General features: G+C 40.7%; 1 protein-coding gene across 4 annotated transcripts; it reads right to left on the reverse strand.

Moving 5' to 3' along the window:
* Positions 1–5,096: 5,096 nt before the first annotated feature.
* NDC1 (NDC1 transmembrane nucleoporin) lies at positions 5,097–26,865 on the reverse strand. Of its 4 annotated transcripts, none has more exons than XM_072997644.2 (19): positions 26,561–26,865; positions 24,650–24,770; positions 24,105–24,206; positions 23,515–23,689; positions 22,435–22,500; positions 21,671–21,809; positions 19,800–19,908; positions 17,493–17,544; positions 16,888–17,020; positions 16,216–16,308; positions 15,276–15,357; positions 14,540–14,698; positions 11,304–11,564; positions 10,800–10,918; positions 10,258–10,308; positions 8,744–8,807; positions 8,004–8,104; positions 6,897–7,057; positions 5,097–5,393 (listed from the first exon to the last, which is right to left on the reverse strand). In XM_072997644.2, exons 1-19 carry the CDS (start codon positions 26,609–26,611, stop codon positions 5,330–5,332), a joined length of 2,103 nt encoding a protein of 700 aa, XP_072853745.2. In that variant the 5' UTR covers positions 26,612–26,865; the 3' UTR covers positions 5,097–5,329. The 4 variants fall into 4 exon arrangements, with proteins under 4 accessions (XP_072853745.2, XP_072853744.2, XP_078249021.1 ...); XM_072997643.2 differs by having other exon boundaries at positions 11,304–11,567; XM_078392895.1 differs by lacking the exon at positions 22,435–22,500.
* Positions 26,866–27,537: the final 672 nt, after the last annotated feature.

The raw sequence follows: 27,537 nt of genomic DNA on the forward strand, positions 1-27,537 counted from the left end.
GATTTCTGGAGGAAAAGGGGATTTTATATAGAGAAACCCTGAGGAATATCTCAAAAGGGGGAGATGGGATCAGAAGTCAGCTGGTGGTACCTGAAAAGTATCGCCCCATGATCTTACAAAGGGGTCACTCTGACATGTTTGCTGCACACTTAGGGGTGAAAGGGCCCCTTGATTTGTTCAAACAAAATTGGGAGCAGATCACCCAGGATGACCCACAAGACGTTGTGACATACATAGACACCTTGATGAATGACCTAAGGAGAAATCTAGAGCTGGCAGCAGAAAACCTGCAAGCTCAGAAGGTCAGACAGAAAACATGGTATGACCACAAAGCTAGAGAGAGGCACTTTGACCCAGGGGAGGAAGTGCTTTGGCTTAGGCCCTGCAGAGAGAACAAACTGCAGCTCAAATGGGCAGGACCATATAGGGTCATTTCCAAGATGTCAGACCTGAACTACCTAATAGAGCAGGAGGAGAACCAAGCAAGGAGGGTGGTTCATGTGAATGCCCTAAAACCCTACTACAGAGGGGAACAGAGGGTTTTATTCGCGATAAAAGCAGCTGAGAGTGAGGAAGCTGAATTACCCTTCTGGGAGGGTAGAGGGGAAGTAAAATACAACCCAGAGGAGGTAAAGATCAGTCCTGCACTCACCCAAGACCAGCAGCAAGAACTAAAAATGCTGCTTAGCAAATATCAACAGGTGTTTTCCAACAAGCCGGGGATAGTGAAGGGAGTGATGCATCGGATCCATACAGGGGATGCACCCCCGCAGGCAGTATCCCCATACCGAGTAACGGGACCCTATAGGGACAAGGTGCGGAAGGAGTTGGACGAAATGCTGAGGGAGAACATAATCGTCCCCTCTTCTAGTCCTTGGTCCTCTCCGATAGTCCTTGTGGACAAGCCTGATGGGAGCATTAGGTTTTGTGTTGATTACAGGAAATTAAACCGTGTAACCACTCCTGATGCCTACCCAATGCCCAGGCTAGACAACCTGATTGAAACCATAGGGGGTTGTCGGTTCATCTCATCATTGGACCTGGTAAAGGGATATTGGCAATTAAGAATTGATCCCAGGGATCAAGAAAAGACTGCCTTTTGCAGCCCTTTTGGTCTCTATGAGTTTCGAGTCCTGAGCTTTGGTCTCAGAAATGCACCAGCCACATTCCAAAGGCTGATGGACCAGACCTTGGCAGGGCTCAGTGACTTTACAGTGGCCTACATTGACGACATAGGGATCTTCAGTAATACCTGGGAAGATCACCTGATACACCTGGAGTTAGTGCTGCAGAGGTTAAGTGCAGCAGGGCTAACAGTAAAGGCCAGCAAGTGTCAGCTGGGTAGCCCAGAAATAAAATACTTGGGTCACATGGTAGGGGGAGGAGTGATAAAACCCCTGGAGGCCAAAATAGAAGCTGTTCGTGATTGGCCTAGACCCCACACCAAGAAAAAAGTCAAATCATTTCTTGGGTTGGTGGGCTACTACAGAAAGTTCATCCCGAGGTTTAGCGAGATTGCGGCTCCGCTGACCGATCTGACGAGGAAGAAGGCTGATGACCGCATCCCGTGGACCAGCGACTGTGAGGAGGCGTTCCAGAGGTTGAAGGAGGCGTTAATCAACTATCCTGTCCTGCGTGCTCCAGACTTCGACCGGGAGTTCATCATCTACACCGATGCGTCTAACAGCGGGGTAGGAGCAGTTCTGTGCCAAGAGGATGAGAATGGTGACCAGCATCCAGTGTCCTACCTGAGTAGGAAACTTCAAAAAGGTGAGAGACATTTGGCAACCGTGGAGAAGGAGTGTTTGGCCATAGTCTACGCGATCCAGAAGGCCAAGCCTTACATCTGGGGAAGACATTTTGTTCTGTGTACTGACCATTCACCATTGCAATGGTTAAAGACAATGAAAACCCACAATAGCAAACTTATGAGGTGGGCTTTGAACTTACAGGACTATGACTTTGAAGTGAAGGTGGTCAGAGGGTCAGTGAACTGTGTTGCTGACGCCTTATCAAGAAGACCTGAAGAATGAAGACGGCGAAAGAACATGGACTATATGTATATAATGATGACAAAAAGTTAAATGTACCTGGTTTTTGAATTTGGTTGGTATTAATAAAGGTAAAATTGATGTACTGTATATGGTAAAATGTTTAAATGCATATTTGCTATGGTTAACTTTGGATGTAAGTATTATTTGGTATGTATTACTGTTGTTGTGTATTTTATACAGGTTGTTTTTTGGTGAAAAGCACTTTTAGCTTTCCCCCTACAAAACAACTTATAAAGAGGGGAGGTGTTACATAACAGCACTGATGTTACCTGTCTGTCATGGGTTTGGAGGGAAAGTTCCATCCTATGGGGAGTGGAAGGCGGGACATCAGGAGGAGGGGCTGTACTGTATAAATATGTGATGCCTGTGTGGTGAAGAGGAGATGCTGAGACAGACTGTGAGACACTGGGTTGGGACGAAGCAGCAGCTGGGGAAGAAGAAGCTGTTGTGGGAGTCTGGGTGTCTGACAGGGTACTACTGTGTGTCAGAGTACCAGCCTGAAAGGTTCAGGGGTCTGTTGGTTAGCCAGAACTGATGGGTTCAGGGTCTGTGCTTTAAGTTAAAGGTTCTAGGTGAACCAAACTGTATGCTTGTGTGTGTGAGAATAAGCCACGTTACTTTATTTTATTCACCTGATTGTTTATTTTTCCCTGTGTGTATTTAAAATAAACCTTATTCTTTTTATTGTTTAAAAATCCATCCCTGGTCTGTGTGACTTCTTATAGGGAATGGTTGGTGGCAGCTTAGTGTAACTGTGTGACATATCCCAGTAGGTCTGGGTTTGTCACAGCCTTCTCCCCTTATTCTCAGGTGGATGGTCTTCTGACCTTTCCTCATTCTTGCCCATCTTTTCCTCCTCCTCTTCTCTCTGCTTCCCCTTCTGACTCCTCTACCTCTGGTGGTGGTTCTTTTCCCCAGGCATTCTGCTGAACAGGTCTAGATGTCAAATCTAAACTTGCTACCTCTATGCCTGCTTCTGGTGGGGAGCTAGAGGTTTCATGTTCTTCTGTCTCTAGGAGAAGAGGGTACAGCATGCCAACAGCGGGCATGCAGACATCTCCCTGTCCTCTTTCTCACATTATCTCTTACCTAGCCTCATTTAAGATGCCTTCAAACTTCCTATGAATACCAAATGCTACATACTTAATAGGATCAAATATAGTATCTGATTTACAAGTAAAAAATTGAAACCACACAGCAGTAAGCTATTGCAGTTTGTATAGTCCATGAGGCTTTCCTGCTTAAGAGCTACACAGAGCCTTGTGGTGCAGAAGTATACTGCTGTATTGCAGCCAAAACTCTGCTCATGAACTGGGGCTCAATCCCAAGTAGCAGCTCAAGGCTGACTCAGCTTTCTGTCCTTCTGAGGTTGTTAAAATGAGTACCCACCTCGCAGGGGGGGAGGAGGGCAATGTGTAACCTGCATAATTAACTTGTAGACCGCCCAGAGGGTGCTGTAAGCTCTATGGGGTGGTATATAAGCAGTATGCTTTGCTTTTTCTGTTTGCTTTAGAACAGAAAAGCATGTTTTATATTTTTATCTGCATAGCTATAATTGCAGAGAAATGGGGGAGTTAAATATTCATTGTAACTTAAATAAGCTTATTGCCTCGTAAACTTTTAGTAACAGGAATGCAGTTTATCTTCCTAGAAAACACAGTTAAATGGCCAAAAATTGTTGATCAAGTACAAATACTATTTTTGCTGCTAAATATTTTTTAGAGAAGCATATTTCTTGGCAAGTTATATATACTGTGTGACAGAGGAGTTTGTGCCAGTCACCTCAAAAACCCTTTTTCTGGGATGAGACAGAAAAGAGGGAATGCAGAGTGAGAGGGGGGGGGGTCTAGAACTATGAAAGCTGTCAGGGAAAGAATGGCCACCAGCCCAAGGGAAGGGATTTAAAGACCAGACAGCACACAGAAAGACAATAAAATCCAGGAGAAAGAGGGAGAGAACTTGGAGGGAGTTGGGCAAGACATTCCAAGTTGCAGCAGCCTCTGCTCGGCACTTTGTCAACCCCTCACCAAGTCTCAGAGGGTGAGAAAACGGAGGAAGCCCCTCAGGCTTAGAGACAACGTTGTGGATTGTTCCAGGAAACGAATGAGTTCAGTCTCAGAGTTTGAGAACAGAAGTTGAACCGCTTGAAGTTATTGTTGAGAACTTACCTGGTACATTAAATAAAACTACAGTATTCAGTCTAAGTCCAAACAGTCTCTGGTCATGAATTTGGAGTTGGGGGATAAGATCCACTGGAGAAAGGAAACCCACTCAGAGACAGCTTGGTTCCAGAAGAGTCCCCACTGGGGACAGCCTGGCTACCTACAAGAGGGGCATGTTCCTAAGATTCCTTCCCCCTTCTCCCAGGCTTAGGCAGTAAACTGAGGAAAAAGGAACTGGAATTATTTACCACTCTCTTTTTCCTAGCTACAAGAATTCCCTCATATGTGGATAGTTTAATGCTTTGTACATTATCTGCTCAGGAGCAGTAAAATGACAATAGACTGTAATGGTCTAGAAAGGCTTGTTGTGTCTCTAGGGTCAATAGAAATGGGGATGGATTCCCTCCTCCTTAAAAAAAAGCTGGATTTAGAAATTATTATGTTGGAAGAGACCTTCCCAAGCAAAATGAATCACAAATTTTGAGGCCAGTCCATTAATAAATACGTTATAGCTTGCCTGTCAAATATAATACCATACCCTTCATAGTAGTAGGATTAAAAAAAATTACTTCCTCACTGCAATGCTAATCAAAACAGGTGCAGGATAAATTTATGACATTTTTGGCTTGAGACAAGAATCATGTGCAACTCAAGAGTAGTCTCACAAGGCCAAAGCTGCTCCCCAGCTGTGAAGTTCTGTATATATATAAAGAGGCACAAGGCAATCAGGTGGCCGTCAGATGTGTATGATCTCATGTTTATGGAGCAATTACTACCACAAAGTGAACTGTGGAGCAGCAACAGAGCTTCAAGAAATATGTTAAACACTGCTCCCTCCGAAATCCAAGCAATCCCATATAAAAATCATAACACCCTTCACTTATTCCAAAGGATATTTACTTAAAAAGAAACCAGTTTATTATACAAAATGTCATGGTAAAGTAATCCAAGTTTTTCAGGTACTTCTGCTGCCAGCGTGGTCACCTTATGATCTGGCCTTAAAGGACAGTTCTGAGATGCCAGTAGGACATATAAAATTAGTTTCATTTTCTTCTGATCTGAAACTGTTGAACAAGTGCTATCCACCGGCAACAGTACAGGTGGTGTAATGGGTTACTCCTTGAACTCCAGAAACTGCTGAAGCCTTTTCTTATGTTCTGAAGACACCTGTACCGCACTAGAGAACAAAACACAAAATAAAAAATTTCAAATCTCAGTCTATGTTAATGTACAACTTAGAAAGTTGTCTATGCCTCTCTGAAAATCTATACAACCCAGCAGTAAAGTGTTGCATGAGACCAAATACAACAGGGGAGAAGTAAGCAAATTTATATCTCAGATATTTACCCCAATCCTGACACAACTTTAACATTACTGGGTGTTCAAAATAATGTGTAAGGGCACAAAGTCTGCAGGAGCAACACATACCAGCCTTGTTCCACCCTTCCATATGCTGGTCCAGCCTTTCTGCTATGATTTTCATAAGTAGGATGTGAAGGACAAAAGGGAGGATCTAAGTACCCTTCAGATCATCCTGATCATCTTTAGATCTCCCTACCACCCTATGAAAGGTGGGAGCAGAGAGCAAGGGGCCAGTACATGTGGCCACATAACCCTTACACGCTTTGTGTTATAAGTATTCTTTTGATCACCCAATGGGACTTTGCTGTGTGCTCATAGGATGTCTAGCATTCTCATTTTTGTTCTGGCGCTTGTTTCCTTAATGAAAGGAAGTCCTTTTTATGTTGCCAGTTAAACTGCAAATTAAAAAGCAACTGCCAGTGCAAAGCGATGCAGGAAGGCTGGCTGTCATCAAAGAAAACTTTAAAACTTGACCTCCCACTAAATCTCCCAGTCTAAGAGGTAAAGACCCCCCATTAATCTAGGCCAGTGGTTCCCAGCCTGGGGTAGCAAGATGTTCTTGGACTGTAACTCTAAGAAACCCTTGCCAGCACAGCTAGTGGTGAAGGCTTATGGGAGTTGCAGTCTAAGAATATCTGTGAACCTCAGGTTCAGAAACACTTATCTAGGCTATGCAACAAATGGCGTAATGAATATCTATAGAAGTCAAAATGCAAATATCAGCAACAACTCAGAGAAACTGAAAGCCTGTTTTGTTTTACAAAACCTAGACAGAAAGTATGAAACATGTTACAGGCTGACCAGAAGATCTAAGACTTTCTGAGGAGCTCTAACTCTGTTCTTATGCTAAATTAGTAAGCCAATGGTTTCAAATTTTTCTCATGTAGGGAGCAGCAGTCATTTGGAAGACCAATCACTCATTTAGGCCCATGGTTGTCTTCCCACTATAGTCATCTGGATTGTCAGTGAAATAGAGGAATGGCAATGCTGGCTTCAACTCCATGGACCAGCACTATAACAGCTGAAAAGGAGTTCATAAGATAAGCTTTTAAGTTGTTCCCATGTGGCTTTAAGACTCTTGAATTAGCCCTTAGAAATATGGTTACACAGCTACACAGAAAGCTATAAAACAATGTGTGAAATCCAGGGGTAAAGAACTTCTCTGTTTTTACACGAGTATGGTTGCCTTTATATGTTCATGTACATTACCACTCATTTGTCAGAAGACCATGTTAAATCTTTATGTAACTTTCTGCTCCTTACTTCAGAGCGTAGTATGAAATGAACATTAAGGTGACTTTGTTCACCCAAATCTCACTTTAAGTGTTCTCCGAAAGTGGCAGTGATTCGATAGATTGCAGTTTTCAAGGATGCTCTCAAAGCAAACCGAAGGGTTTTGTAGGATGTGTCTGCCAAACTTCCTGAAATTCTGGGAGGCTTGCTGGAGACATAAGGCAGTTTGAAGTGCTTATCTACCACCTAGAATAGAAAGGCATCTAATGAGAAAACATTCTGACAGCAAAGAGGTTTGAATTACAGAAAGTTAAATCAGAAAAAGCTTATTTAGAAAGAAGTACTGATATCCTCCAAGCATCAAGCTTCATGATACCAGTTCAGACCTGGAAAAATCAAAATTATGGCCACTGATAGACATAATCCATTATTTAATTACAGTACTATTCTTATGAGACACTGGTCCTATTTGCACAGACTACATGCTCTTAGTACTGTTCTAGTGCTCATAACCTAAGTTGTGTTTGCCAATGCAACATTTGCCTTCTCTAACGTTCTGGGAAGCCATGAATAAAGAGAATACCAGTAGCTTAATATTATAACATTGCAAGGACTTCAGAGGATAAGTTCTATCATGCTAAATTTTGCTGCTTAGGTACAATTTTTAAATAGCATGCAGCTGGAGACAAAATGTACAGCTGGAGAAAAATCTGTGCAGCTGTAGTCTGATAACCCCTGATGCCTCCCTATTAGAGCCATCCCATTTCTTCTGAGTTGATCTCTGTCTGTTTCCAACTACAATTATTTTCTCTAATTGCATATTTTACCTCCAACAGCGCCCTCCCCCAAAAAAACCACCTTGCTAAAATATTGTTTACTTTGAAAACCTATTAGGGTCACTATAAGTTTGCCCCGACTTGATGGCACAGAACATACACACAAGATATCAAAAGATATTTAGAAGTAATCTCTTGGGTATCTTTGAGCTCAAGAATGTTGTCTAAAAATTGGCTGAGATATTAAAGTGTGCAGCACTTGTAACAAAGTAACATAAAGCATCCATGACCTCATTATCAGATCTCACATGATTGGCTATGAACACCTTTTGGTGAAGAAAACCAAGCTGTTCCTAATTGCTAAAACCATAATGAGGTCATGCCACGTTTGCGCAGAAGAAATTAAGGCTCCTCACCTCCTGCAGAGTTAGCAAAGTATTCAGAATAGCTGGCAATGTTGTTTGGACAACTCCATATTTATCTTCAGTAAATGAGGCTGCTACTAAATGTGATAAACCTTCAGCAAAAAAACAGTTTATTATTAGGATAGATTATTGCTTAGTCTGGATTGTTTACATTATATCACTTATCATGGGACTCTGAATTTATAAAAAAAAGCTAAATTGTGGCTCCCATTACTCTCTGGCCCAAATACATGGAAAGTTTTTGCCAGTAGAAGTTTAGAGCAGTGAAAAGGTTTGAAGCCTCAAGGTGAAAAACAAAACAGAAAAATTCAATATAGTAAGTTCTACACTAAGGGCTAATTCCAATTTCTAGTCCCAAATAAAGCAAATCAATTTAAGCAATGGGACTTTTATAAATGTTGATTTATCAAAAGCCTATTGATTCAACAGCTATACAGTATCTGTTAGGACTATCAATTGAATGTGCAGCTAATATATTCAGAATAAGTTAACTGCCGGACCAGGTTGTTCTCAATAATATGGCAACTAACAGGAAGACGTAATTAAAATTATTGCAGCTATGCTTTCTCTAAGCCTAGTCACATAGTGTTAAATACTATACCCGTCTTTGAATTTAATAATAGAAAATGAATTTAACTACTACTCAGCACAGAAATCAAAGTAAGTAGCATAAAAAAGTCAACTGGTATTATTGAGCTATGAACTATTTTAGATATGAAGAGAATGCTCACCTTCCAATGCCCAAATGTGCATCTGAGTATCAGAAAAGAGAGCCTGGATTGAGGCCTCAGGATGCTAAAAGAATGCAAAGTGTTTTGCCAGTTAGCCAATCAGGTAAGCAGGATATTTCAAATACTAACAAAAATGAGACTAATCTTAAAACACACTAAACAAAACAATGTACACTCATGTGAACAACTGAATCACAAAAATAAAGTCAAAATGAAGAAGCCATGTGTGAAAAACTAAATTTCTGCTTCCACAGGAATTAAGCTAAGTAGCAGCACATCAGCAAGTATGACCACTTCTATAAAAGCTGAAGTTTTAACAGTTTGTTGGTCTGGAGCATTCAGGTGTGTGTTAAAAAATGTCAAAGAGGAAACACATCAGCAATGATCATATAGAAGCAATTGCTGCTTGCCCATGTATCTGGGAAGGGTTATAAGGTAATTTCCAAACAATTTAAAGTCTATCATTCTACAGTGAGGAAGTGGAAAACATTCAAGACAGATCAGACCATGCAATGCTCAGAGAAATTGGAAAAAACCCAAGAGTTACATCTCAAACTCTACAGGTCTCAGTAAGCATGTTAAATGATAAAGGTCAATGCAGTACAATTAGAAAAAGGCTGAACAAGTATAGTTTGTTTAGAAAGGTTGCAAGGAGAAAGCCTCTTCTCTCGAAAAAGAACAAATCACAAGACTTCTAGGACAGTGTCCTTTGGACACTGACAAGACGGAAGTGGAGATTTTTGGCCATAATGCACAGCACCATGTTTGGCGAAAACCAAACACATCATATCAGCACAAACACTTCATACCAACTGTCAAGCATGGTGGTAGAGTGGTGATGATTTGGGCTTGTTTTCTAGCCACAGCACCTGGGCATCTTGCAATTATTAAGTCAACCATGAACTCCTCTGTATACCAAAGTATTCTAGAGTCAAATGTGAGGCCATCTGTTTAAGAGCAACCGCTTGGCCAAAATTAGATCATGCAATATGACAATGATCCCAAGCACACCAGAAAATCTACAACAGAACGGCTGAAAAAGAGTGGGCCAAAACTCCTCCACAATGATGTGAGAGACTGATAAAGTCATACAGAAAACAATTACTTCACGTTATTGCTGCTAAAGGCGTTTCTGCTGGCTATTGAATCAAAAGGTGTACTTAGTTTTTCACACATGGCTTCTCCATTTTGGCTTTATTTTTGTTAAATAAATCACAACACGGTATAATATGTCATGTCTTGTTGCTCATCTGAGGTTATATTTACCTAATTTTCAAACCTGCTAAAGACCAGATGATTTTTATTATGTCCTGATACGCAGAACCACAGAATTCAAGACTGTAAATAGTTAACATTCTGAAACCAAACATTCATGTTACACAAAAACTATTTCAGTGGGTCATATTTTCATTTAATATTATGGTAGATGCAAGTATTAATAATGGTTACTCATAGTACTAACAAGAATTATTTGCTGCTCACCAAATCTCAAGCAGTCAGGCACTCATCCTTACCTTATTGAAAAAATACATTATCAGCACTCGTCTTGACAAGAAGCTTTTCAGCTGAAAGAAGCAGTATTTGAAAAGGTGAAAAACATACATAAAGATCACTAGAGAATAACATTCTATATCCTCAATTTAATACTTCTACTAAAACAATACTTGAACATTTGCTGCCTTGACAGCCCAATTGTAAAGTGTCATTGGAATTGCTCTCTACATGTTTTTAAGGGAACATACAGTATGTGAAGCTAGCTGGATAGCTCAGTGAGTTAGTTATCTGGCTGTGGAGCCAGAGATTGGTAGTTCAATTCCCCACTGAGCCTCCTGGGAGAAGAGCCAGCCTGTGTGGCTTTGGGCAAGCTGTACAGTCCCATAGTGCCCACAAAATAAGGGAATGGTAAACCACTTCTGAGTACTCTCTACCTAGAAAACCCCAAATAGGACTGCCATAATTCAGAATTGGTTCAACAGCATACAGTACAGTTATCAGTATCATACAGACAAACCCTGCAGATGACTTGATGCACTCATTGTTTAGTATGTGATAGTACCTGTTCTTTCTTTTTCTGCAGCCATGTGTAGATAAATTGTGGTTGCACTGCTTCATTAGTACCTTTTGTAATAGCAACCGTGGGATGGGGTTCATGAGGAGAGCCTGTCCACTGCAGATCTGCAAGAGAAACCCAGCCCCTCGGTAAGAAACTCAGCAGATGGCCTGATAAATACTCCACTGAGTTATCACAACCACAAATTTCAAAGGTCTTCAAGCTTTGCCACTCGAGGGAGTGTATTGTGTGAAATACAATAAAATGTTTCAAATGTTAAGAGTGGAACAGGAGAAATCTAAACTGAAGTCCCCATTTAGCCAAAACACCCAGTGGATGACCTCACGCCAGTCAATCACTGTCATTCTGAGCTATCACACAGGCTTGTTGTGAGGCTAAAGCAGAGAGGACCTCCAAGTAAACCATCCTGACCTCACTGGAGGAAAGACAGGATTGACATGCAGCTAACAAATTAAAAACAAATGAATGGGACAAAATAACTTCTGCTACCTGAACCTGATGTCCATAGTTTTGGTCCTCTTCTCATAATGTGGGGACTTTGGACAGATCCATGCCAAGGAGAGCTTAACTCCAGTGTTCCAGGATTGTGACTCAGAGGAGAAGGGTTGAATGGTGACCCTAAACTGCTCCCAAGATCCGTTGCAGGCGAAGTTTTAAAAGGCAGCCGAGATGATTTAACCAAAGAGGATATATTAGTTCGTGGAACGGTGTTGAACCTTGGGGTCTGAAAGAGGTTCTCTTCAGCGGCCGCTACTACCAAGGAAGAAAATTGAAAAAGGGTAAACCCAGGATGGCTCATCTCGAGCAGCATTTCACAACCACGCACTTCTTGAAGCAACTGCTCCAGCTACAAACTTACATGCAGTATAAAAAAAACACAATAATCACTTTTGTACCTGTCAAAAAAGGTGACTATAAAAGTACTGATACCACTTTGAGTAAAAGAGCCGAAGTGTACTGCATAGAAGCATCATTTCACTAGAGATATTAACATTCACTGGATTTGGCAATGGAGTTGAAGGAATTAATGTTACCTTTAGAGTTATTTTTCTGTTACTAAAAGCACTGGCCAGAATCCTACCTGTGTTCACATAAGGTTTACGTAACTTGCCACTGCTAATTGCAACTGACTAATTAGGCACCATGGCATATCTTTCTTGAGCAAGAGGCATGCAACTATCAATTAGCTGTGGTAAGTTAATGTGAACAACAATAAATTTTTTTGGCCAGTGTATTTCTATGCAGTTATTAGTGCCCTGAAACAGACAGCAAAAACAGTTTAGATGTACGCATATATGAATTTGTTTCAGCTTAGCCGAAATTACAATTTATTGAAAGTTAAGTGGTGTTGAGCACTTCCATGCACAGAAAACGCAGATAGAACAGGAGTATGCAAGTGTTCGAACAGCTGTCTGTAGGAGTGAAGATATACAGTATGCTATGGCTCTTCCTGCTGTGATTTGTCTGCATTTACTGGAAATGGTTGAAATGAATTAATATACTGTAAACCAGTGGTTCCCAAACTTGGGTAACCCAGGTGTTCTTGGACTGCAACTCCCAGAAACCCCAGCCAGTACAGCTAGTGGTGAAGGCTTCCGGGAGTTGCAATCCAAAAACACCTGGGTTACCCAAGGTTGGGAACCACACATCTAAACAAGGCTCTGGGAGTTGCAGTCCAAAAACAATGCTCTGCAGAGTCAGAAACTTTGCTTATCGGGATTCCCTGCTGCAAGCTCCGTTAACATGGAGAGGTCACAGGTAAATGAGACTGGACAGTAGCATGCTTCTCATTTCCTTCCACAGACACCAGTTCTGAATACCTGCATGGGATTAATGAGTTCCCAGTGAACCCCTGCAGAAACAATGGGGGAGATGGCTTCTCCTGGACATTACCAAGGATTGAATGCTCCAGGGGAGCCCTAAAGAGAAGCAGAAGGGCAGAAAGAGGAAAAAAGCAGACCAAAGAAGTCTCCTGCTACGTAGGGAGTGTAAGGAAGATGGAGGAAGAGCTGGGGGGGGCAGTAAGCAGGGGAAGAGGGAGAGAGAGGACTGGGCCAGCGGCCTTGAGTGGAGTGAAGAGCAGCCAGATTCTAGTAAGGTGGTGCCTCGCTTAGCGAGCGCACCGTACAACGACGAATCCGTATAGCGATCCCCTTTTTCGGGATCGCTATACGGAGCACCCAATCGCCGCACCTCGCTTTGCGACGATTGGGTGTCCGGCGGCCATTTTGGAGCCGCCGATCAGCTGATCGGCGGCTCCAAAATGGGCGCTGAAGGACCCGAAATGGCCCCGCGCTGTGTTTTCGCGCCCTCGGCAAGCGAGGGGAGGGCGCGAAAACGCGGCGCGGGGCCATTTCGGGTCCGTTTTGAAGCCGCAAAACAGCTTTGCGGCTTCAAAACGGACCCGAAATGGCCCCGCGCCGCGTTTTCGCGCCCTCCCCTCGCTTGCCGAGGGCGCGAAAACGCGGCGCGGGGCCATTTCGGGTCCGTTTTGAAGCCGCAAAACAGCTGTTTTGCGGCTTCAAAACGACCCGAAATGGCCCCCCGCGGCGTTTTCGCGCCCTCGGCAAGCGAGGGGAGGGCGCGAAAATGGCTGCCCGGGGCCAGGAAACTTCTCTACGTGGGAAGTTTAGGGCCGATTTGGAACGCATTAAATGAAGTTTAATGCGTTCCAATGGCTTTTTACTTCCCGCTTAGCGAAGATTTCGTATAGCGAAGGTTAATCCGGAACGGATTAACCTCGCTATACGGGGCACCACTGTACATGCTGGCTTTGCAGCTTCAAAAGGTAACCCCCTCCTTAACCGACTACATTCCTGGCTAGCTGAAAGGGCTCACCTGGAAGGATCCAGGGAAGCCCAATAAAGTCAAGACTCAGCTGTGAATCACCAGAGAGACCAAAGAGAACGGTCTGGAAAAATGGGAGGACCTGACTCTGACTCAAGAGCATCATTAAGACCAGTTCAAGCATTTGCATCAGTTGGTAAGAGACATTAGGGCAGGGAGACTGATGTTTATAAGCCTTGATGGTAGTTTGTACAGTGGGGTGAGAAAGGTGGTGAAAGTAACTCTCTTCCACTCCCTGAAAAAGGACACTTTGAAGTAGAGCTAATTCCTATATAAATGACCATGTGGAAAGAACTGATCAGTAAAGAAGCCATATGATAAATGCTTTTGTTAGTGTATTTGCGAAGGCTTTCACGGCCGGGATCTAATGGTTGTTGTGGGTTTTTGGGCTCTTTGGCCGTGTTTGTTATTGTTTGAATATTGATTTTGAGCCTTATTTACAATGATGGATGACATCAGGGTGTTGTTTGTGGTTCCCATTCCTTCAGAGAAAATGTACTCCTTCACACTGATATGGCGTTCAACTATGGGAAAACATCCAATAACCATGGCAAAAAATCACTTCCACATAGCATCAGGCATATGTATGTATGTATGTATGTATGTATGTATGTATGTATGTATGACAATAAAGGTTTTATTACTATAAGCTCTCACAAACATGCATTGGAATGTCCACTTTTAAGTAATGAAAAACTCCAAATGAAAGTGCTATCTTGCACTCCTTGTTACTGTTTCATGAGATCAGAGTTAGCACCATGCAGTCCCGTTTCAGTTGTTAAACTATTTCAGAAGTTAAAATATTCCCACTGGACAAACTGGACAAACATAGGCTCAGAGACTCCAAAAGGAGGCATTACAATGTATTTGTCCATTACCTGGAGGGCTAGAGGGTTGTCCCAGGTCACTGACAGGTTCCTGCTTCAATCTCCCATTTGCAGCTGCAGCATCTTGGTGAATTAGCAGTTTCTGTGTCAGATCATTTAGAAGATTCAAGCACTCCCTAGAAATAGAAGTCCAGTTGTGTGGATGGCCACCTTTTAGAGACAAGCAGAATGTACAGTACATTAAAAGCAGAAACAGAGACTAAAAATCTCCTAATAGTTACTTCACAACCTATGATACCACGGTGTAGCAGAGCATTGGCTGATATAAAGTATGTAACTGTACTACTTATTTCCTTTTTATGGTATGACTTTGGAAGAACAGATGAACACTCTGTAAATGGTATACAATTTTCCAGCCTAATACACACAACCAGGCAAGCCCCCCAAAAACTATAATGTCAGGAAGTGAAATAAGGTTTCCCTACATAGTACATAAACTCGGATGAATCTCCAACACTCTACAGAAAAGATGCACAGACATGTATAGTACAAGCCTTTTTTTGCTTTGATGCAGAACGAATAATAATTTTATGCACTTATTCCAGTACCACTTCACACTCACCTATGGACACAACAGTGGTAGTTTTCTTTCTAGCAGTAACATGTTCCATACCAAAAAAAAAAAAAAAACAACAAACATGTCCTCACTCTTCCCAAATCAAATAAGCATCTCAGCAGGTGCTTCCCACCTTCCAACTGAAAGAAGCATTGAGTATCTTCTAAATACCTGGTTGGCTAAGACTAAAGACTTCTTGACGTCGCACAGAAGAATACTGGGAAAGAAACATCAGGTCCTGTAAAGCCAAGAACTACAGAAAAAAAATATTGAAAATTACTTTTAAAAAGTGCCAAGCTTGAACACTACTTTCCAAAGTTAGTACAGTACTAATGTTGACCACCTTGATACAGCAAGACAAGAACATTTGGTTCCTTGTTGCTATCTCAGAATACCTCTTATCACAACATTTTAATTTTTTTAAAAATATTCCCAATTATGTTCTCTCTTTATAGAAGCAAAAGCAAGAAAACTGCAGCTACCATACTTTGAGCACATCACAAGAAGACACAAGATTCACTGGAAATAATGACAATGCTTGGAAAAGCAGAAGACAACAGAAAAAAGGGAAGGCCTAATGTGAGATGGACTAATTCGGTAAAAAAAAGTCACAACCTTGAACTTACAATACCTAAAGAGGGCTATCGATGATAGGACTTTTTGGAAGTCTTTAACTCAAATGGTCTCTGTAAGTCAGAAATGACTTGATGGCATGTAACAACATGTTCTCCCACAAAGGCCTCCTCTTTGACTGATACTAATGAAGACAAACAGCCTATTTACTGTACCCACATATGGAACTGTGAATCGTTCATTTTCAACACAAATTACATGGATACGTAGAAAGAAATGACTGAATCTCTGTTTGTTGGAAAAGTCCTAGTATTAAGAACCTATAATTTTCATTAAGCAGCAGAGTTAGAACTATCAAAAAACACCACTAGTTTAGATGCTCAAGCCAATGTATAAAGGAGTGATTCTGAATAGATTTGTAATAAATTTGAATACATTTAGACTGAAGTAGTAATTATATGGCTAAATTGATATTTTGACATGAAAATATGGAGCAAACACATTGACTGACAGCCTGGTAATCACACTGAAGGCATACCTTTAAAAGAGATGGAGGATTGCTGCTTAAAATTTTGGGTAAACACTGATCTGCTTCTTCTGCAAAAGTTGGCTGCACAGGAAAGTGATGTGCCTAAAAACAGAACACAATGTGGCTGGAATCAGCATAAGAATATTACTAAGAATCTATTATGAATGGCTGAAATTCTGTTGTGCAAGACGTAACATTTGGAAACTGCTATAAATTAAGAAATCTTTGTAGACATCATCAGTTATGTACTGTCACAAATGCCTACAATAATTCCTTAACTTGCAGCAATACACATTTAAAAGTTGCACCGTTTGTGTAAGTGCACAGTACCATTTCAGCCAGTAATAAAATAATCCAATAATCAAATCAGCTTTCATTTAAAAGCAAGATAATGGACGAGGATGCCAACAGAGTCCCGATGGAAAGCAAAGAAAAGGAGCATCAACTTCAACCAAAGACAGGTGAACCTTTGCATAGTCATTTCTATTGCACTGTAATACAAGACGATTTTACTATATTTCTTTAAAAACAAGCAGCAGAAATAGTGAAACTATATGACGTGGGATAGCTGCCCCAACACAGTATCCTCCAAATATTGGGAGAGAATGATGGGAGTTGTAATCTGACACATTTGGAGTATAGCAAGTAGGGAAAGGGTGGCAAATACTAATTTATACCGACCTCAGTAGCAAAGATCCTGAAAAGCAACCATGCAATGTACCAGGACATCAGAAGAAACAGACCACACAACCAGCTGTGGTACAGAAGAGAGAAGTCCAGGAGGCCAGACACTGTATCAAGAAGTGGAAGTTTACTAAAATGTTAAAAAAAGAAGTAAATATAATCAGGGGGAGTTCTGTAGAACAGATTCCTTGGTACAAATTTATATTGTCTGGTATACATCATATAAACAATTGAATTAATCAGTCTGTAGCAAAAAATTATTAATTTTTGTCCTATAAATCCAACAAATAAGCACAAACTAGGTAGGTCAAAAGAGTTATAATAGGGTGATGATTCTACAACTTCTTTCAAGGTGGTTTTCCTAGGTCTGTTTTAAATTTTTAATGCTTTTAAATTAACTAACAGGTGTTTAATTATTATTGCACATTCAATTGCTCCTGAATCTGTAACTTACTGCACTTTTACTATTGGCTCTTTTAACATTGTGAGTCACCTTAGATCTCCTTACTGGGAGAAAGGCAGCCTGCAAATGGTACAAACTAAGAAATGTAACCCCTAGTAGAGATAAAGATATAATAAACAACAACATAAAAAATACTAACCTATCAATCTGAAGATTCATTGTGGTAATCATCCATGCCCTTGGAATATAACCTGAGATGCCAGAAACAGAAAAACCAAGATGCAAAACTACAGTGCTTCCACAGAAAAAGAGGAATATTCATCAGAAAGTATATTGTTAAAAATAACATGTTTTTTGAAAACATAAACATCATGACAATTTTAAATAAGATGGTTTAACTATCTTAGCAGAAATGTTTAGTAGTTGAGTGCTACCATATCACCTGGAATCCTAACCCAATGGTAAACAATCTCTTATTTTAGGTGTTAGCCCAAGGTAGAGTCCCTCCCTGCAATTTAGTCTCTGCAATCCTTGTTAACATTTGCTGATTTGGATAGCAATTAAGTTATGCTTAGAATAGATTCATAGATATTAATGAAACCCAAAACTCATGACCAATCTGCCCCATTAAGGTCAGTGGGCTTACCATAAACACCACTAGGCTTGGAACCAACCCAGTAGAAGCCCTTCCTCATTCAACCAATGAATGCCTCCCATAAAGCCTCTGCCCCATGTGCTCTCTCTTTTTCACACGGTATCTCTGCAAAAGTGTCTCTTGGGACCCTACGTATATGTTATCTAAGTCCTGTCTCTTAAGGCAGGTTGCAAGATGGCAAGGGAAAGAGAGATGAGTGACAATGCCACCTCTCCCTAGCATCCTCTGCACTGCCACTTCCCCCTGGCAACTTAAGACTGAGCTGCTTCCATGCCTCAATCTTCCTTCATCCCTTCTAGGATGAAAGCAGCGCACTCGTCTTTCATCTGCTAAGCTGGAGAGAATACAAAGGAAGTCATCAGCAAGTGATGTGCTGCATGCAGTTCTGTCTCTCATTCAAAAGCACTGGTTATATGCCTAGTGGCTAAATTTGAAAAAGATACAGCAGGACAAAAAACTGTAGCTATATTTTCAAGCTGCTAAGCATGTTAAAGATGTTATTCTCAATGATGTTCTAGCAACTGCTCAATCAAAATTCAATATCCTTGCTGTTCCCATTTTAAAAAAAAATCCCCTTCACATTTTCTCCTCTACTTCCAGACAATTTTGTTCTGTCGACAACAGTTTTGCCAACAGTGGAAAAGCGCTTCTGAAACACAGACATTTATATTGCTGAAAAATACTGTGCATATATTTCAGAACAGTCAATTTGCAAGGATTCTGAAGGATTATGTTGCCCAACCACCATCCTTATGCTGAGCTGAGTAAATAGCTGATGGAGAAGAGGAAAGATCTGCTGCCACACCAGGAAGATCTTCTCTTTCACTGAGCTACGAATGATACGGGAAATTAACAATTACCTGCCATCAAACTGATTATTACTTATGGCAATCCTTGACAGGGTTTTCTAGATATAGTTTTCAGAAGAGTTACCATGGGGAATCAAACTCTTGACCTTTGTCTCTGCAGCAAGATACCTTATTCACTGCAAACCATGCAGATGCAGCAGCGTGAAAAAGAGACACAACCACTCATATGCCACAACCACATGGAAAACTGATTGTCATCTCTCACAGCAGAATCTATTTTGGTACACGCTACTGGCCCACACTGCCATTCGATTGCATAACCATGATAAAGAGCCTCACAGTTTGACTAGATGCAAATGAAAAACAGATGCTAATGAAACATGGCAGGATAGTCAAAGAGAGAATCATCTTACAGGACCATCATCCCTCCAGTCTAGCATACAGTGGTGCCCCACATGACGACGATAATCTGTTCCGGGAAAATCGCTGTTAAGCGAAATCGTCATCATGCGAAAAGCCTTTCCCCATTGGAATACATTGAAACTCGTTTAATGCGTTCCAATGGGGAAATTACCTCGTTGTCCAGCAAAGATTGCCCATAGAAGAAGCCATTTTCCGAGCGACGATCAGTTGTTAAAATGGCTGTCCTGCGGAAAACACAGGGCAGCCATTTTGCGGAGCTGGAATAATCGTTGTCTTGCGAACAAACAGTTCGTGAAGCACGGACCTAATCGACATCCAGCAGAATTTCCCCATAGGAATGACTGTTTTGAGAATCACTATAGCGATCGCAAAAAGTCACCGTCCTGCGGATTCGTTGTATAGCGGGGTCGCCGTCTAGCGAGGTACCACTGTACTTTCCTTCTTATTTTGAATCTACAAAACTCACAAATAAGGTGTGAGTGTGATGGTCACCTCCGCTTTGATATCAGCACCTGATAATCAGAAGTATGCTATTAGAACTCTACTCAGAACGAACCCCAAAAGCTTCTGTTCCCAATGAGATCACATATTGTAAAGGGAGGGGGAAGTGAAACCTTACCGAATAAGTAGTATGCGGCACAAAAATTTCTAACCATATACAGTGACTCCACACAACTGTGTTTTACCAGCAGTGGAAGAGATCTTCTGAAGCGTAGATATTTGTATTGCTGAAAAATATTGCACATACATTTTAGAAGCAACATTTAAAAGACTTTAGTTATAGTTTCAATCAAAAGTTACATCAGGAATGTCAACCAACACTGAAGATCTTTTAATAAATCTTACTAACAAGACAGGATCCATTTTATTTCATTATTTCTCAACACTTTAATAAAATAGAAACACTATATAAAATTTTCAAATTCCATCAACACACACCTAAAAAAGGCGTTAGCAAGAAAACCAGAATTACTGAGCTAGAGACTCAGACACAGCATACGTACAGAAGAGAGCTTCAAGAGCAATGGAATCCAGTTTATGAAAACTGCCTCTGCTACAGCCCACAGCACTCAGTGAAGTCTCTAAATTTCCGCAGAGGCTTCTGGGAACACAAAGGGCTGTAGGAGAAAAGAAGGGACAGGAAAGTCCCCTCTGCAAGCTTCCTTCCACACATGATTTATAGCAGTGGTTCTTAACCTTTTTGAAAGAAACGACCCCTTGAGCCATTGAGGAAGTTATCATCGCCCCCCTCCCCACAGTGATATTTTATTTATTTGTTTGTTTGTTTGTTTGTTTGTTTAAGACACTTAAATCCAATGACCCCTGAAAACAAAATTAAATTCCAAGAAAATGAAATGCCCCCAAAAAGTAACATTTAATGATTTAGTTGCAAGTGAATTTTAAGACGCAAAAAGAAATATAAAAAGGGCATAAAAACAAATTCAGGAACCAAAAATTTCAAGACAAAAAGTCTGAAACTAAATTAAAATTGGAGGAAAATATATATTCATGCACACTGTAAAAAGGCTGCAGCCATCTTCACAGGTTTGGCTTGCTCCAGCGCCCCCCTACCGCCCCCTTCTGCTCCAGTGCCCCCACACCGCCCCTTTTCGTTCTACCGCCCCCCTGAAAAATGAAATCGCCCCCTGGGGGGCATTATCGCCCAGGTTAAGAACCACTGATTTATAGCATCTATGTTTATTTATAAATTATTTTTTTAACTGCCTGATAAATATTTTCTAGGCAATATACAAAATATTTATAAGTATAAACTATGTTATCCCTCACCCCCAGTCCTTTGTCCTGATGACAAGCTTATTCAGACCAAGGGGAAGTGAAACCAATATGGAGGATATATCTCCTACCAACTTTCCTCAGACTGAAGAAGCTACTTGGATGAGTAGTGAAACATTTCAACCTAAGAAGAAAGAAGTCTAGATGCCATGACTCAACTTCCAAATAAAGTCTGAGGTATGTGAGATGTTCACCCCTGCTAGTTCCCACTGACTTTTTGTGGGTGAGAGCAGAGATTTCAATTCAGAGTCCTAATCCAACATTCTATTTCCTCCATCGCATTGGTTGTCACGGTGTAAACAGTGTTCTCACATAAGCTATAAATCCCAGATAAATTATATTGTAACTAGAACAAACACATAATGAAAGCAAGTGAAATAAAAACACTATAACCTATAACAACAAAGTGAAACCAGCAACAAAGCAGAATGGTATTACAGTCTATTCTTAAAATATCTAGGAGGGTAAAATAGCTTTCATCTAAGTAGTGGAAAGACTGTAAGGTAGAACTAAAATTTTGTACCCACTTCTTGTGGGAGAACCCCTCCTGACACAAAGCGCTCCTGACACAAAGGTGGCCTTAAGGCTCCTCCCATCTCTCAAAAGCTGTAACCAGTAGTCAAGAACATGCAGAAGAAACAACACCAAGCTACCCCAGTGTTTGAACTATAGTCCTACCATCTTTGATGCACTTACCTGTATGACTGGGAAAGGAAGGTAGTTCAAATTGTTGACAAGATACCGGAGGCTATAGCTGTAACCCATAAAAGCTCCAAGGAGCAAGAGAAAGAGGTGGTACTCATTCAGGCACATATATGGATCCACATCAGCTGTACTGAAGCAAAACAGTCACATTAGTTATGACTGCAAAAGCAATGACTCTGCACTTAACTCTACTTTTAATGAATTCTTATCAATTTATTACATAATTTAGCAATTCAGATTTCCAGCAGTTTGCGCTAAGCCTCCTAAGGAAACCATCTTCCCTCATTCAAGCTTGGTCCTGCAGCACCTGCATTACGATCAAGGCCACAGAATGAGGTTGTGGAGGGACACAAACTCACTCCTAAAGAGACAAGCTTTTATGCTAAAAGGGTGAAAACATACATCTTGCAAATAAGAAAGTTCTGAGCTTACAAGGCAGATTAGTAAGTGTTGGGAAGTCTCTTAAGGGTCTACTTGCACAGTTACACAATAACGCTCAGCCTTTACATTTAACTGCTCCACAAATGCCAATATTGCATAGGCATTAGAAGGACAGAGTCACTCCTCTAGCAGGAGTGTGGCACATTTGAGTCTCCAGCCAATGGGGCTTTCCTAGGTGCCATTTCAACCATAGATGGAGGAGAGAACATGCTCAGCAGGAACTTGCAAATACTGCCTGAAGGTGAAACTAGACAATAAACTCTGCATGTATTTAGAAACAGTGCCACCTGAAGTGGTGAAAGACACCTGTTTACCACAGTACATGATTTTCTTTGCCTCTGTATTCTGGAATCTGACAAGCTTTGTTTTGAGACAAGTCCCTGGAAGGCAAATATAAGCTTACTTTCCAAGTCTGATTGCATTTCTGAGGGTATCTTGTTGCTGGAGGGAAAATGTGTTAATTGTAGAGACTACCACATTCCTCTAGTTTGACCCTGAGAATTGTGCACTTCATTCTTCTTTCCCTTCCATACACAAGGAAGGAGGAATAAAACATTTTTCTATCTCTTACAGGTATCTGTAAGTCAGATGGAGAACTCCATAGATCAAGTGGAGCCTGGAGGACGGAGATTCTCCTCTTCTGCAACTGGTATTTGCAACTATCAATAAAGTTGCAGTAGGCTGGTGAGAGAAGATTATTTCCCTCCAAAACAAGATTCTGTCCTTTATGTCCTAAAAGCAGGAGAAATGCAGTTTGTTTAAAAAAGAGGTAAATCTAGGACCTAGATGAATGCTTTTTAAAGAACCTGCTGTAAGGAAATAAGTTATTTTCCCAAGAATAACTGATTTGCTGAGGCCTTTATCTTTGCCTGCTCTCTCTATGTGTAGCAAGTGAATTTGGAGTGCTGGAAATAATCTTAAATTATAATAGTGAACTAGAAAGAAATGTGCCATTCCTTGTTTGTTTTGGGGTGGGGTTTTCTTGGACGCCCAACTCCCAGAATTATTTGTGAGAGATATAGTTCTTTGGGACTACACCTCTACAGAGTCTAATGTGTGGCAATGAAGATCTAGACCTTTCAGGAAGCACTGGGGCAATTCTATTATTTTTTTACATTAACAACAGGAAACACAGGCCTCGGAAGTATCCATGATAAGCTATGTTCCAGGTGAATGAAATTTAGGTCTGTTTGTGGGCCGCAACTCATAAAATTTTGCCTTGGGAATATGTGAAAAATTCTGGGAGTAGGATTGCAAAAAGGGAAGGAGAAAAATGAATAATACCTCACTAATACTGCATTTTACCTACTGAAAAATGTTTGCAGTTTGTACTGTTCCGTACTTATAAAAAGCCTTACGTTTTTATAAAACCTCTATAATAACCCAGTAGTTACCTTTCTGTAGCTGTACAAGGTACAGATAAGAAGAGGAACTTTCCTTTCGTCATGACAGCAGCACACCAAGCCACTAGCATTCCCATTACAGCGTGGGCAACTGAATGGATCACCTGCTGTGGGTGGATAATCTTGCTTATCAGTGCTAATCGAGAGCAAGGAATAGAAGGCACAACTGCAATGTGAGAAAAAAAATTATTTTAGCTACCATTAAGCAAATCATGTAATTTTCCTTCCATTCCACACTTCAAGACATCAATCTCCAATAATCATTTCTCTTAATTTCAAGTGTTAGGAAGTTAACAACATGATGGAATGATTTTTCCAGGCAAGAAATGATAGGGAGATCCTGACTATACTGTCAAGGCAAAACAGAATTGGACAATGTGTGCTCAGAAAAATCTTTAAGGACTTATAGCAAGTGTTAGAATGATTGATCATTTACAAATAAAGAACATAAAGCACTACAGGATGCAAGTCAATTGTCTTTTTTATGCCATAAGACAAAACAGGCAATAAAATAAATTAATGAAATTATGCACAAAGTAGCAATCTATAAGGTTTACATTGCACATCTTTTCAACACTTACCTGTGTGAAATTCAACACTGAATATGTTTATTACCACTATCACCACAGACATCAGTAGTATACAAAATACAACATAGGAAGTATACAAATCATTGAAAGAACCTAAAACAAACAAACAAACAAAAAGAATTATTTTCTAGAGATGTACTATGTAACAGATCTGCTAGGAGAAGGAACAGGATGCACAAGTCTAAGGTTCAGATTTTGCATATCAAGCTAACCCTAAGGAGTGATCCTACTGTCTCTAACCAACAAGGACAATGGGGTGATGAAATCTATAACCCAACACATCTAGAGAGGACAACATTGGAGGAAGCTAGTTCAGGACATGAGAAGGCAGTCACTGAGTTGCCTAAGTCAAGCCACTGTTTCCAACACCATCCTTGTACCTCCTAAATAGAGTATCAGCTTGCCTTGCAGAACTGTTGTTATGACTACCAAGATTATATATATACTGTAGAAATCACTTTGAACAAAAGGCAACATAAATGGACTAACAGTATTATTTTGCAACACTTCTGTCTCAGACAGTACACTGTACATACTTGTGATCCATTGTATAGGATGGAATAAGTCAATACTGCTAATGCTGATAAAGACAGCAACACACAAAGGAAGCAGAAGCAGAGACCAAGCAATGCTTGCAGCTGCTCTCCATCCCAAGATCTATAAAGGAAAAGAAAAGAAATGTGTAAAATAGTTCTCTCTGCTAACTAGAGTGCAGGCCAATGAACTGCTTCTACATAAATTTGGTTTCCAGAAACACAACTGCAACACATTACTATTAATATCAACATGTTCACGTTATTTCATTTTTTACAATACCTGCAATAGGTTTCAGGAAACTAAGCCTCGTCAAAAACTATTGGCATTGTGTCCTGTGGCAAGAGCGATTATGCTCCTGAGCCATTTTGCCCTATGAAAAGTGAACTTGAAAGGGAAAAAATGACTTTAGGTAAGAAGGGAGATGCTTAAGGTTATGATGTGGAAAAGTCACAACGTGACAATGATGTGATTTCAGAAATGTACTTTCAAAATTATAATAGACACATCATTCATGATACATGGGACAAAATTGTGGGAAAGGACCTATGTTGCAAGTTTATATGGAGTTAGTGGAAACGTGGGCCCTTATCCTAATATTCCAGTGAGTTAAAGGCACAGTGCATTGAAACCCGAATACTGTAGTACATAGGGCTCTGCATTTCGACCTCTTTTCAGAACCTTATATAAAGCTTTGAACAGGAAAGGTTCCAGTGATGCATGGCAAGGGAACCAGCTCATCTTCAGATCCTAAGGCAGGCACAACCTGCCTGAGGATCTGGCTGCAGCAGAAGAAACCTATTTGGCTGCTCCTCTCCTGAACTGTTCTCATCGACACTCAATGTAATAAGTATTTTTATTACTTTAAGATGGCCTTCCCTAACCTGGCACCTTTGATATATTGGACTACATCTCCCATAATTCACACTAGCATTATCATGGATCACAGCTTTGGAGAAAACTGCTTTCAGAACTGCTGTCTGAAAATCTGTTTTTGACTCCATTTTCCTTTTCATTTTAGACTACAAGCCTGTAGAAAGACACCATTTTCTGAATTGTTATTCTAACAAAGCATTTTGTGTAAACCAAGTCTTCTCTAAGCAGCAGGTTAACATGCTTATCCACAAACCAAGCCCCTGAACATTCAGGCAATCTCCTTAAAGTACTGATGGAACTGATATATACTATTACAGTACTGAACAAGAGCTTCTAACTTTTATTTCCTTCTGTGTGAAGGCATCTTTCCTCACACTGCAACTTTGACTGTTATCCATACAAGCATCAGATATTCTGTTCTCCACCCCTAAGTCTCCAGAACTTGCTTTATAGAGATTTTTTATCCAGATAAAGAGGACCCATTCTGAACAGCTAATCTCAGTAACACAATACTAGCCAGTATGGCACCTTCTTAATATCAAGACCAGGCTGCCTTTTAACGTCTTGCACGCAAAAGTTCAACAGACACAAGCCTTCCCAGAGACAGTCAAGGCTAACCGATCCTCTGGAGCAGTTAACAGCTGCCATCGCTAAATGCACGAGACACCTTAAGAGGAGCTGAAAGTGGCAATCCTTCTGCTGACGATCCGCTGGCATTGAACACTGCCTACAATCCGTTTCTGCACTTTTTAAAAAAAAAACGAAAGAGTGAAAATTTAGTAAAACCAGGATGTTTTGTTAAAATAAACCGTACCGTTGTGCTTAACAATTGGGAAGCAATTTACTGCTATCAGTCTACCCCCTAAATGAGGAACGTGGTGAAACACTTTTGCAGCATGATGATGATGATATCCCACACGAACGCACGTGTGGTTCCTATTTCTCGACTCCTATAAACATGATTCATTGGTGCGCACACACGTTTAATGTACACGCGTACAGTACGTCCCATAAATGCTCTCTTGATTCATACGTACATTATTTAGTCGTTCCCGCGTTGAATGAAACATCCCCGCACATTCTCCCATGCTGCAGGCGGAATATGAGTCGTATCAGTGCCCGTATGCTATCCCAGCAAGCCTTGTCGCCTTGCCCATAGTAGGCAGGAGCTTCAGTTACGTTTTTTAAATGCGCCTATCATTGTCCTGAGAGTTTGAGGAGCTGTTTTCAACGCAGAAATTTTGGAGTTTTGGGAAGGGGGGAGGGATCTCCAGGAAAAAGTGCGATATTCTTATTTACAGGTCCTTCTTTCCTCTCCCTCCCTTTTAAAAAAATGCTATTTCTGTCCTGTGTTTGATCGGGTGCCTGGAAACCCTGCAAATAAATTAACCTGTGCTACAACATTTTTTTCTTTATTTTTATTGTGCTTTTGCCTGTTATGCTAGCACACACTAGCATGACTACCTATTCTAAAACTACTACTCTTTTTTCAAGTTTTTCAACTTCCACGATCTGTGCTAAATCCACTGGGTGTATCCTTACTGTTAAAGCTGTACTTCGATTACTGCTGGAGGATTCAGCAGCGGTATCACATTTCAAAATGAAGCTAAAAGATTTTGAATAAGGAATTCAAACCAAATTGTTTGAATGGGCACTTTTTAAAAAAACACAGTGTAAATATATATGCAGAATTCCAAACCTCCTCCTCTTGATTTTTTTTTTGGGGGGGGTGAGAACAAAGTATGGAAAACATTATAATCAGGGCGAGACATATAATATTTCCGAAAAACTCCACTTTTCCATGACAAAAAAAAAAACAAAAAAACACGGTTTCCCTCGTTGTTTTCGGAAATTTTTTACATCTCTAATCATGGTCCTTTGGGTATTTGATTCGCAGTTCACCCCAGCTCTCAGAAGCTATTCGAATCTATTCGATCTATTTAGTTCACTGCTATTTTGCTATACATACTGTATATTATAGGTGCATTGTTACGGTGTTCGCCTTAACTACAGC

The sequence above is a fragment of the Pogona vitticeps genome, chromosome 4 (genome assembly GCF_051106095.1).
Source record: "Pogona vitticeps strain Pit_001003342236 chromosome 4, PviZW2.1, whole genome shotgun sequence".
Taxonomy (NCBI): domain Eukaryota; kingdom Metazoa; phylum Chordata; class Lepidosauria; order Squamata; family Agamidae; genus Pogona; species Pogona vitticeps.